The 12743-nt window shown below is 47.0% G+C and overlaps 1 protein-coding gene across 1 annotated transcript in view; it reads right to left on the bottom strand.

The window, feature by feature from the left end:
• Positions 1–12192, bottom strand: part of Foxo3 (forkhead box O3) — a 109323-nt gene extending 97131 nt beyond the window's left edge. The window contains exons 1-2 of the mRNA XM_013022421.1: positions 12029–12192; positions 10214–10923 (exon numbers count right to left, since the gene is read on the bottom strand). Of these exons, the coding sequence (XP_012877875.1) occupies positions 10214–10831 (618 nt within the window). The 5' untranslated portion in view covers positions 10832–10923; positions 12029–12192. The remainder of the gene's footprint in view (positions 1–10213; positions 10924–12028) is intronic.
• Between the last annotated feature and the right edge of the window lie 551 nt (positions 12193–12743).

Raw genomic sequence — 12743 nt, forward strand, 5'->3', positions numbered from 1 at the left:
CTAAGATCTGAGGACTGTGGTTCAAAGCCAGCCTGGGCAGAAAAGTTTGTGAGACTCTTACCTCCAACTAACCACCAGAAAACTGGAAGTAGCGCTGTAACTCAAAGTGTTAGAGTGTTAGCCTTGAGCAAAAGAGCTCAGGGATAGTGCCCAGGCCCCAAGTTCTTAGCCCCATGACCAACAAAAAATAAAGTTTAAAAAACACCAGGGCATGAGGGATTCATTCACACATTTTCACCTTGAAGACAAAAGCAATAGGTTCTTCAGTAGAGATAAATCCTTGAACTTGAACCTGGCCAGCAACTTACATTATATGACATTTTCCGTTTCTGTCTTGTCAACCTGCCTTTAAGACAGCTAATAGCTGCACTGAAGAGTCAAGCACCTTAGAAAATATTTTTAATACCTTTAACAATAAGATCTGATCTGGCAGGCAAACTTCTGTCAGAAACTTGCAAATGTGGGAGTTTTCTGAAACCCACTTTTCTCAGTGCTGCTGTCTATTCATCTACCTGCTTGACGCCTGCAAAAGCACAGATGTCCTATTGTCACAAGGCAGAAGTTTCTCAGAGATGAGCAACTCCCCAAAGGATTTTTTCCCCACACTATGCATCACTCTATTAATTCTAAATAGTACACTCTGTATCTGACCTACAATAAACCTCATACACATGATGGTGTTCTCAGAAATGAGAATCTCCAAACCGATAGGTTTCAGGTAGAACTCATTCTTAAGTCTCCCCTGTCCTGCCACAGAGGGCCCGTGTACTATGAGTCCACACGTGTGACAATGGAAGGAGCCTAAACCATGGCCCACCTCTACTCCCTACCAATATACAAAGATGCATGATTTGCCCTGAGGCAGCCACAACACTGAATGTAAGCATCAAGACATATTTTGTAAAATAAATGTGAGGAGGGCTGGGAAGGTGGCTCAGTGGTAGAGTGCTTGCCTTGCGTGCATGAGGCCCTGGGTTCGATTCCTCAGCACCACATAAACAAAAAGAAAAAAGCCAGAAGGGCACTGTGGCTCAAGCGGTAGAGCACTAGCCTTGAGCTGAAGAGCTGAGGGACAGTGCCCAGGCCCAGAGTTCAGGCCCCATGACCAGATCCCCCCCCCCAAAAAAAAACACATGAGGATTGGTGGTAATATAGGTAATATAGATAAACAAAGGCAGCTTAAGTCTTTTTTATTGTCCCCACAACCCCGGGGACAAGAGAACATATTGAAAAGAGTTTCAGAGTCCAGATCTAAGTTTGAATCTCAAACAAGTAACTTTCACCTCTGTGAACTATTTAAATACTTATCTTGTAAGATAAATATTAGACATAAACAATGTAGCTGAGTACTTGGCAGATATTATGTGCTCAATAAATCACAGGTACTGTTATTTTCAAAATTATTATAATTATGAATAACTAAGCCTGAGAATGTCTTTTGTAGACTTTTTATTGTAAAAACCAAACTGTGATTCCAATCTAATCCAGAAATACCATTATGCAATATAAGAACAGATGTAATTCTGATTCTTAAATATGTATGAGCATTTCAAGCCAAACACCTACTAGGTTCCAGAAAATATCTGTTGTTTCTAAGAACTAGTCTTATGCTGTATGCTTTGCCTGGACAGCTGGGTTTTTAAACAGAGGGACAACATGAACCTGAAACTTAAGGTGCTGGAACTTAATAAAACTTGAACTTATCTGGGTACCTGCAGCTCTTGCCTATCATCCTAGCTATACAAAAGTCTGAGATCTGAGAATCCCCCGACAAGAAAGTTCATGAGACTCTTAGCTCCAATTAATCACAAAAGAACCGGAAGTAGAGCTGTGGCTGAAGTGTTAGAGTGCTAGACTTGAGCAAAAAAGCTAAGAGACAGAGCCCTGGCCTTGCATTGGCACATGCGTACGAACACACACAAACAAAAAAGCCTTAACTGAGCACAGAACAAGATGAGGTGAGACGATAGCAGAGAGCTTCTGGATTAGAGCTACTATCATCATGAATGGGACACAGCTTATCTTCTGAAGGGAAAGGTCATAACATACCTCTTCCTAACTTTGTAATGGGAACTGCTCTGGCTTGACTATCCTTAGTTTGTGACCACATCCCTCCCATCTTTGACTCCACTCTTCATGGCTTTCTCTAGGTCTCTAAGCTGTGTCCTATCCTCTCTTTTAAACCCAGTCATTGTATTTAGAGCTCTCATAATCCAATACAATCTCAACTACTTTTAGAAAAACCCTATTTCCAAATAAGGTCACATTCTGAGGTTCCAGGTAGTTCTGAATTTTGGAGTGGTAAAATTCAACCACTACAAATGCCAACTCAAAATAAACTACCAACATCCAAATAAAAATGGACGGAGACTACAAATTACTGTAGCACAGAAGCCTCCAGTAGATCTATGCCCACTAAATCTGAATTGGAAATTAAATTCCTGCCTTTCTCCTACTTAAGGAAACTACATAAGCTTGAAAGATATCAAAAGTGTCATAATGAAAATAACACTAAAACAGGACGTTTTACTGACCCAAACACTTGACATGCTCTGCAAAAGTTTGAACTAAGTACTACTGAACATTTATGTATAGACTATTAGGAATAAAGTAACCAAAAGATGAAAAAGGCACATTCTCTCAGTGAAGTGTTTTCATTTAACTATGTGGAGATGGGAAATGCATTGTGAGTTTTAGAAGACCAAGGCTCCTTTTCAAAAGTTACTTTATGTATTTAATCTCCACCACAAATTTGCAGTGATGACCATTAGCTTCTATGGAAGCACAACATATCTGAGTTCTTTTTTTTAATCAAGATATTATTTTATTTTAGCTTTATGGAGGAAAAAAAATATTTGAAATCAGCCTATGTAGACTTGTGTACTCCCTCTGCTGGCTCTAATGTTAAAGTAAATTTCCAATGGCTTCAGGAGCTGAATTCTTTTCAGTAGATATCCAAAATACAAGGAAATATATGTAGATAACACACACACACATACACACACGTGTTCAAATAAATAACAAATCAAAAAACGCACTAAAAGTTGCCAAAGACATCTCTGTTGACTTTACTACAGTTCCCTCCAGAGGGAAACAAAAGCCTGTGTTTGGTTTGAAGAGAGGTCACCTCCTGCTTCAGCCCTGCTCCCTACAAATGTGCCTCATGGCTTCTTTGCTCTGCTCGCACTCTCCACTGCAGGAGCAGGCAACATCTCTGCCCTCACCAATGAAGTGCTGACTTCTTCATCATAGGCAATGACCCAGGAGTAGAACTGCTAGAACCACCGCCTGTCAGAGAAGTTAATCTGTTTCACTTTGTAATGTTATCCCATAAGTCACTAAGGAATTGCAGAGAAAGTCTCAAGATTAGAACTTCAAAACAACCCATGAGAAGTGTACGCTTTTGAAAAGGCTGGCATTCAACACACTACAGTCATTTGTGTTTAACCAGGACAGTGATCAAGTCACCATCATCTTCTACAGATGCTTGCTATTCTGCTTCTTTTTCCTTCTGGAGAAACTGCAACACTAGAAAATGAAAGCGATTTGGTCAAGAATAAAATGTTTAAAAGATACTGAGACTGCTGGCAGTTATGCAATCAGAACTGGAATCTTCTGTCAGAATCACCAGCCTAACCTCTTATTTAGAAAACTCAGAGAAGCTGCTGACTGGCCCTGAAATATTTCACCTCACAGACTGCATGCTGCCTTCTCTTTCATTCATAGGCAACAAATCTCTCAGTTAATGGATATAAACTAGAACTAAATCTGAAACCTGTGTACCTAAACATGCAGAACATTACAAACTCCTAACAACTATGCTCCTATAAGAGGAAACTAGCAAACTTGGCTGGTGATTCTTCAGCAATTTCCCAACAGTGTTGGTAATTTCCAGACAGTGGGTATAGATGTTACATAAAACAGAGTACACTTACAAAAGAAAACTTTGATTTCATCTCTCTCATAATGAAAGGTTTGTCTCAAGATCTGGTTTCCCTCTGTTTCTGGGCTGAGTGAATTTTCCAGGCACTTCCATCCTTGTTAATAAGGTACTATAAAAAATTCTACAGATGGCAAAGCATCAGTTTACATTTACAGCACATCAAATCAACATCAGTGACAGGAGGTGGAAGGCTCTAATGTCCTCACAGCTGCAAATACCCAAAACTCTATACATGGTATCAGCTCAGTCCTAACTCTGAGCAATCTCTTTCCATTAGATTCCTAGAAAAGTCCATCTTTGTGGGCCAAGGGCATGATGGTCTAAAAGGTAGCTCCATGTATCATAAATATTGATATGCTTGGTTCTTACCTTGTACTTGGGAAAATACAAGAGTTATTGGAATATTTAAAAAAAAAACAAGCAAGAATCATGGAATGGGCAGGGCAGAGTAGGTGAGAGGGCTTTTCAGCAAAGTGAGTTGAGAATGCTGATGGAGAACGCAATAAAGAGCAACATGGCCACTCTAAAGAGAGTCAGCCAGAGAAGAGGAGGAGCTGAGAAGAAATGAAGAGCCTGCAGAACTGTAGGCAAACTGCACTGACACAAACTGCTGTGAAACCACAATGGTTAGGAGCAGACACTACAGAACAGTGGTACCCTGAGCTCATGTAGACATCCTCTAAACTTACCCCTGCTAGCTGTGAGACCCTGAGCCAGTCACTCAGAGTGGCCTCACTTAAAAGTGGAGTAGGTACATGATCTTTAAGATCCCTTAATTCTGAACTTTAACCACTAAGCAAGGCAGATGAGTCACTGTATCAGTTGTACATCCACTCAGAGGGAAGCCAGGCCTGTAACCAGGTACTGGGAGACAGACTTGGGGATCCCACACCAGTCTATGGCCACATTCAAGATTTTCTCAAACTGATTCATGTTGTAGTGGCCTTGAATCTTCTATAGCAAACTCACAACAACCTGCAGAGAGCTAAACGCCAACACCAAGCCTTGCCCAACAGCAACTCTGCCATTTGCCAGTAATTCTGAGAAATGCAGAAGTATGGGCAACAAAGACTCGCTCATGAAGCACAGCCTTGAATGTTGTGTCTGTCTCTACCCTACAGAGTGAGAAAACCTGTGAACTGGAACCTTATCTCCCTGGTGCTACTACACACAAGGTACCATCTCTTGGGTTATCCCAGAGGTCTTGCAGAATGCCCTGCACAAAGTTTGCCTGTGATAAATATTTGCTGAATGGCATGTGATGCAGATAAGTAAAAGGTGTCTTTTTAAAATGTCATGTTCATTACTGTACACCAGCTGGAATACCCACTAACATACCTGACTATTTCTAATATACAGCACAAAGCAAAGTGGCTCTTCAGGACCCTTCAGTTTGTGACACAAGACAAAAAAGAGAACTGAGGAGTCAAGAAAGGGATCATGTTTGTTCCCACAGGCAAGATTAATGGATAGAAAAGCAAAATAAATGTCATTCTTTCCAGCCTAGAAATCTGGAATTCAAGTCTCTGCACTGTCTCTGCACCAATGACTTTGTACATATGGTATCTGCTAAAAATTTCTCTATCCCAAGAAAATGACTTTTCAGTAGACAAAGTCTCTCCATCAATTTTCAAAAAAAAAAAAAAAACCTGGTAGATACTAAAAAGTTTAACGTCAAGATGTTCTTCTATCGTGTCATTTTCTTAAAATAGAACCTTCCTAAAAATATGTCTGCTATAGTTTCACTTCATTTTCTAAGAAGGAGATAAACACATAAAACACACACTTAGCTTCTTTTTTGAGGAATCTCTCTGCTACATAGGGCTCACAGATTAAAGTTGAAAAGGTCCCATTTCTTCACTTCACAGGTGAGTGACACAGCTTTGAGAAAAGAGGAAAGTCAGTCGCCCTGGTGCAGTGTCACAGCAGAAAGAGGAAGAATGTTAGTTGAGAATCACTGACAAAGACAGGGCTGCCAAAGGAAATTACAAAACATCATTTTGGCAACATGAGTCTAACAGAAGACAGATTCTTCACACACCACCATAACTGGCCCTTTGGTGAGTTATTCCAAGAATTATTGGTCATCCAACATGCAATTATAACTTTGTCCGTTTGCAATTTTAAAACTAAGTTGCAGTTAAAACAATGTTCTCTCAATACAGTATGAGGGGAAAAAACAGGTACAAGAATCTCTAGAATAAGAACAGTAAGTACATAAAGAAGTATTTGGGGGCAGGTCAGCCCTCATCTTTTTACCTTGGCAAGAAGCCACAGAAGCACACATTTTCTCGTGAAGGGAGGCTCAGCTTGACCTCTGCAGTAGCAGCAGAAGTCTTCACACAGTACTCCCAAGAAACTCAAGGCTGCCTATAAGTATGACCCTGCCCTGAGCCACAGGAAATGTAAGTGTGGGTATGTGCAGGGGAGTAAGTGATAAATAGACTTTCCTGGTAAACTCTGATCCTTAGAGCTCCCCAAGGCAGGGGGAACTGAGAAAACTCACTGCTTCAACTATGGTTGCACTGCAAGAAGTCTTAATCTGAATTAAAGAAAATATAACCTTTTCCCCTCTAACCACATCTGATTGTTCATTTCTACTTTAATGTCTGAGGTAAAGGGACCTGTGAGATAGCCATCATCCTCCTACATGGCACAGTATGCATCTGACAACTGTGACAACCATACTTTGACCAAAGGCTTCCTCTTTTTGTTAAAATGGGATCTTTCTCATCATTTGTATGGCTTCATACTTCCTAACAGCTATACCAACTGGCACTGTGCAGCAACATAAATATGGCATACTCACACAGCCTTCAGCAACATGTATATGTCCTGATGCTGAAATTAGAACCAAGGTGCTTTTGGATGGAGGGTCAAACATGCTTTTCAGGAAGGCAACCTCTACATGTTTAAAACTACTCATTACCCAAAGAATTAATATAAACCTTATAACCACCATCCCTTCTGATCTTAATACTGAAGAATGTACACAGAGATTTTGGTTGTAGTTATACTCCCCCCAACCTGTAAAAGAAATAAAGGAAAATTGATGTGGATAAGATTTTCAGACATAAATAAAAGGACAAGAGAACTAATTCTATAGAAAAGAAACTACTCATTACTTAGTAAATGACTTTTTTTTTTTGCCAGTACTGGGCCTTGAACTATGGGCCTGGGCACTGTCTCTGAGCTTCTTTTTGCTCAAGGCAAGTGCTCTACCACTTGAGCCACAGCACCACTTCCAGCTTTTTCTGTGTATGTGGTACTGAGGAATCAAATCTAGGGCTTCATGAATGCAAGGTAAGCACCCTACCACTGAGCCACATTCCCAGCCTGGTAAATTACTTTTTTTAAAGGTCAATTTAAATAAAACAGTGTGTGTAGCCCAGTGCCAGTGGCTCATACCTGTAATCCTAGCTACTCAAGAGGCTGAGATCTGAGGATTGAGGTTCAAAGCCAGCCTGGGCAGGAAAGTCTGTGAGGCTCTTGTCTCCAATAAACCACTCAGAAAACTGGAAGTGGCCCAGTGGCTCAAGTGGTAGAGTACTAGCCTTGAGCTGAAGAGCTGAGGGACAGCGTTCAGGCCCAGAGTTCATGCCATCAACCGACCAAAAAAAAAAGAAAGAAAGAAAGAAAGAAAACAGTGTGAAAACAAAGACTTCTAGAACTGCAGCTACTAAATTACTTTTGTACTAACTAGCTTCATGATCTTAGAAAAGTCATTAACTTCTTGAAGAATCAAGTTCTTCACCAGATCAGCAAACAGCTATACATTAGGATCACTTCAGGAAATTAAAAAGAAGAAAAAAACACTAATGCTAAGGTATACACAGCACAATTAAGTCAGATTCACTGGGTACTGGTATTTTTTTTTTAGCTTCCAGTACCAAGACATAAACAGGACAGAGAACCACTGGTCTAAATTCCAATTTCCAAAGCCTCCCTCCTAATTCTTGCATTCTATCATATTAGAGTGATAAGTCTAGTTGTAAGATCTCATAATGCACCAGCCCAAAAAAACCACAAAAGAAGGCCTAGACCTGACCTGTGGGCCCTGCATGCCCACATATCTAGGAGAGGTTAACCTGAATTCTAGACATTTTGGGAAGTTAAAGTCCTAATGCATAACTCAGAATGTGAGTAGTGTGGTTTAAAAGAAGATGCATGCTTCCAAAATGACTAATCACAATGGGAATCAACTCCTAAAGTGTGATGCATGGAAATGGGTCACAATTAGTTCCTGACCTCTCCTTCCCCCCCCTTTTTTCCACCCCCACTAAGCCACCAACACAAAAAGATTGGCTATTAGTCATAATCAGAATATGAAACCAGCCCCAGTTTCAAAAGCCTTCTCTATCATCAAAGATTTGGAAGTTCCTGCATGGCTGCATCTTTTGATGAAGGTCATCTTACAAAAACTCAACCTAAATTATATCCCTTTTGTCTTCAAGGATTAGTTGCCACATGATACTAAGAAATGGAATTGGTAAGTATATTTTAAAAACAACCACAAAATATATGCTGTCCATTTTCTCTGATTCTACATACTTACCTCCCCCTTCCTGACTTTACTCAGACATTAACCCTTGCCACCTACTTGGAAGCCTAGTTTTCTTTTTATATTTTGTTTGACTTTTCTCCTTAAGTTTTAAAAATATTTTTCTTTCTGACAAACCTACTTTTAAAAGCTATCACAGTAGCAATACATTGAACCATACTAACTCTGTATAAAGAGGCCTCAGATCACACAAGTGGCTTTTAGATCAAATATAAGATTCATAATGCCAATATCTGTATTTTTTTGTAGTGAGACAGTTGTGGGATACAAAGTACATATTTTGCTTTCAAAGTATCTAAACAAGGCCTCTTCAATATTAAGCATTACAAAAAAAACAGGCACTTTGATTACAAAATGTTTCTAAAAGCAAATTAAAACGTTGCCCACTCTAAATTCTTTAGTTTGTTCATATACAGGCTCATCTCCAATGCTTCTATCCAGTTCTCCAGTTAAATGAAATTGTTCTTGTTTTCATACACCTAGAAAACCTGGACCCAATGAAAACATAAAACTCCCCAATGACAACTGAAGAAGGGACAGAGGAAGAAAGCAACTAACAAAACAGAGAAAAAAAAACCTAAGCTGCAAATAAAACTGGTAAGTGATATGTATCTCCATCTATGGTGGATTTTTCTCTAGTAGTTCGGACATATTCATGGGGGCGGGAAGGGGAATGCCAGGGAGGTGCCCACAAAGAGCAGAGCCCTGGATATCAGCAGCCCAACAGGGCAGGAGTTAATCTCTTTGGATGCCCAACTGCAGGAAGTCATTACATCATAGGCCTTTCCACACTTCTCCCGACCACGTGTCCTATGCCCCAAGAGGCTGAAAAGGTTCATTTATAGGTGGAAGCCTTTATGGCCCGACCCAGCCCTGACATCAGACCTTGCTCCCAACTGAAGTGCAGGCCTAGAGTCCCCCACACCTGACACCTGCCTCACACTGTGCCAGAACCCAGGCCTCTGCAGGAGCAGCAGGTGTAGGTAGTCTATGTTAAGTAGCAAAATTGACCATTTTAGGGCACAAAACATTTTAGAGGCTACCCGAGGGGCAGATCTCTTAGGAATAAGCGTTTAAGCACCAGAAATTAATGAGGACTGACCAGGAAAAGGTTTGCAATTGTTGCATGCTTGATAATGGGATCAAAGCGTCTGCGGGACAATTGACTACAAAGCCCAAAAGTTGAACCCAAGGTTCTTATTCAGAAAGGTAGCACATTCAGTAAGTAAGTTCACCTTGTGGTGACCAACTGGAAACCAAAATCCCAAACATTCTCCTCTCACCCTCTTCCTTCGCTCCAGGCCCAGTGTCCTCCCTGCAGGGGCGTATAGAGATCTATTTCAAAGTTGGCTTCGGACCTACCTCCTTGCTGCTGTCCGGGTAATCCAGCAAATGCACTCCAGTCCATCTGCCCTTTCCTCGTAAGTGTCCCTTGCTCACCTCTCCTTACCTGGTCATGCCCAAGGTTGTTTTTTTTTTGGGGGGGGGGAATCCTCCCGCAGGCGACCCTCCCCCAAAATCTCCTTCCTGTGGAGTAAAAGACATCCCCCCCGGCCCCCCGCAAAACAAAACAAAACACAGCTGAGACTCCTCTGCTAACCCTTTTCCCTGACGCCTGCAGCTGCGCTGGGTCCGTGGGATCCTAGGCGCGTCTGGCGTTGCGCAGGAAGCCCGGCCAGACGGGCCAGCAGCCCCGGGAGGGTACGCACCTTCCAGCCGGCAGAGCTGTTGCTGTCGCCCTTATCCTTGAAGTAGGGCACACAGCGCACCATCCATTCGTAGATCTGGGACAGAGTGAGTCGTTTGTCCGGGGAGCTCTCGATGGCACGGGTGATCAGGTCGGCGTAGGACAGATTTCCCCAGGCGTTCCGACGCGAGGAGCATTTCCTCGCCTGCCCGGAGCCCCCAGCCGCCCCCGGCTGAGGCGGTGGCAGTGGCTGTTGGGGCTGCAGAGGCGTCTGCGGGCCCCCGCTCAGCGCGCCCGCCGCGGGAGCCTGCCCGGACCCGAGGTCCTGCCCTCCGGAAGCCAGCAGCCGGGCCGAATCATCCAGGAGCAGCCCGGAGCCCAACGCGCCGCTCCCGCCGCCGCCGATCGCCATGGCCGAGCTGGCTCGGCCGCTACTGTCCTCGTCGTCTTCGTCGTCGTCCTCCTCCGGGATCATGGAGTCGGCGGCTGTCTCCCCCGAGGGCTTGGCCGGACTCGCCTGGAGCTCCGGCCTCTGCAGGGGCCACGTACAGGAGCGCGGACGGCTCTGGGGCTCGAACTCCGGGTCCAGCTCCACTTCGAGGGGAGAGAGCGGGACTGGGGAGGCCGGTCCCTCTGCCATCTTCGCCGCCGGCCCGCCGGCCCGCGGCTCGGGCACTCGCGCTCTCCTCTTGCGCCGGGGCGGGGTACGGCGGGAGAGGGTCGGGGGCGCCGCTGGAAGCGCGAAGAGAGAAAGAGAGTTGGTTATCCCGGGTCGGAGCCCACTCTGGGGCGAGTCCTCACCCTCTTCCTCCTCACCACCGCACCGCGCCCGCAGCCCAGGAACAGGCAGACCTGGGGAAGTGCGTCCCGCGAACCTGGCGCCGCAGACACCGCCCCCCGGCCCGGCCGCCGGGGAGACGCGAGCGAATCGACAGCTGCGCACGGGGCAGCCCCCTCCCGCGCCGCCGCGGCCCGGGCTGCGGGTCTCTCTGACGCTAGGTGGACGGGCCCGGCAGGAGGGGTAGAGGGCGGAGGGGGGGGCCGGGGGAGGGGCGGCCGCGCCTTCAAAGTGGGCAGCGGCTGGGACTGGCGTAGCCCCGCCGCGGTCGGTGGGGCGGGCGTGCGTTTGTTTATGTTTCGCTCGGGCCCGCTCTAGTACCTCCCGCGGCGCCACCGCCGAAGTCTGTGGCGTCTTCGGCTCGGCTCCCCTTCCGCAGCCCCGCCGCCTCCGCGGTCCCCGGGCCGACTCCTCCCAGCCCCGTGGCCCGAGCCCCAGAGATGGCGCGAGAGTCTCCCTTGCCCTCCCCCCCCCCTCCTTTCGCCCGAGGACGTGGAGGGCGAACGGGGATCGAGTGCCGACTGGCCCTCGTCACTTCCAAAAAAGAGAGCGAGAGATGGAAAGGGAGCCAGCAGCCCGGCGGGTGCTGGCAAAAGGGTCGAGCCCTGCAGCAAAGGCCATGGGGGCGGGGGGCGGGGGCAAGGGGGTGGGTTTGTTTTTTCTCGCGGACGTGGTGCCCTCCGCCCCTTCCCCAGCCGGGAACCGGGAGGAGGAGGGGGAGCAAGTCGGAACGTAAATCTTCCAACAGGTCGGGAAGCGCCAAGTGGCCCGGGCTGCCAGAAAACCCCGAGCAGCACGCTCATCACCTCCTGGCTCCCACTGCTGCCATCTTGACAGTTCCCCCTCTTCCCTTAAGTCCTTTAAAAACACTAGCGGGAGAGAAGAGGGGCCCGCACACCGAGTCACGAGGAGGGAAAAGGGAAGCGCCTTGCCCTGCACGGAAGCAGATCCGGAGTCACCGGGAAGGCGGCCGCCCCGCTGCACTGCTCCGGCGCCTACCTCGGTTCTTCCCTTCAGGGACGAGGCGGGAGGACAGAGAATCCCGCGCTGGCGCGGGGCACGGCGAGGAAGGGGTGCGCAACCCCGGCGAAGGAGAGGCGCTCCGGCCGCCGCTGCAGCCCGCCCGAGGATCCGCCTGTCAGCCTGCGCGCCGCCGCCTTCCACATTCCTCCTCCTCCCTTCCACGAGCAGGGCGGCCGCGGCAGCAGCACAAAGTTATAGACACACGCAGGGAGCCTCAACCTAGGCTGACGGCGGGCGGGCGGGCGGGTCCCCGCCCAGGGGGAGGGCTGGGGCGGGGGCCGGGGGTGCTGGTGTGCGTGCGAGTGTGAGTGCGCGTGTGTGCTTGCGCGCGCCTGCGCGGCTCAGCTCCGCGGGGCTGCGGGGCGTGGGTGTCGGGGCGCGCGCTGCGGGCCGGGGCTCAGCGGGCTCCTGCAGCGCTACGGGCTGGGTTCCTCCTTTCCCCTCAGTGCCTCAAGGACAACAAAGCGCGGTGCTGGCTTAGGAGCCGGAGAGGAGGATCCCCGAGCGCCGACTGCCCCCACGGCTTGTGGCCTCTCCTACTCCAGGTAGGGCACCTGGCACTTGGGGTCCCTGTCCTGCGCGTCTGCCCGCCGGGCTCTATGCCCGCCCTGGTATCTGATTCCCCATTAGAACCCAACACCAGGTAACACCCAAGATAAGATACTGACCTCAGATGGCAAAGGTTAACTGG

Source organism: Dipodomys ordii, unplaced genomic scaffold (genome assembly GCF_000151885.1).
Source record: "Dipodomys ordii isolate 6190 unplaced genomic scaffold, Dord_2.0 Scaffold62, whole genome shotgun sequence".
Lineage (NCBI taxonomy): Eukaryota > Metazoa > Chordata > Mammalia > Rodentia > Heteromyidae > Dipodomys > Dipodomys ordii.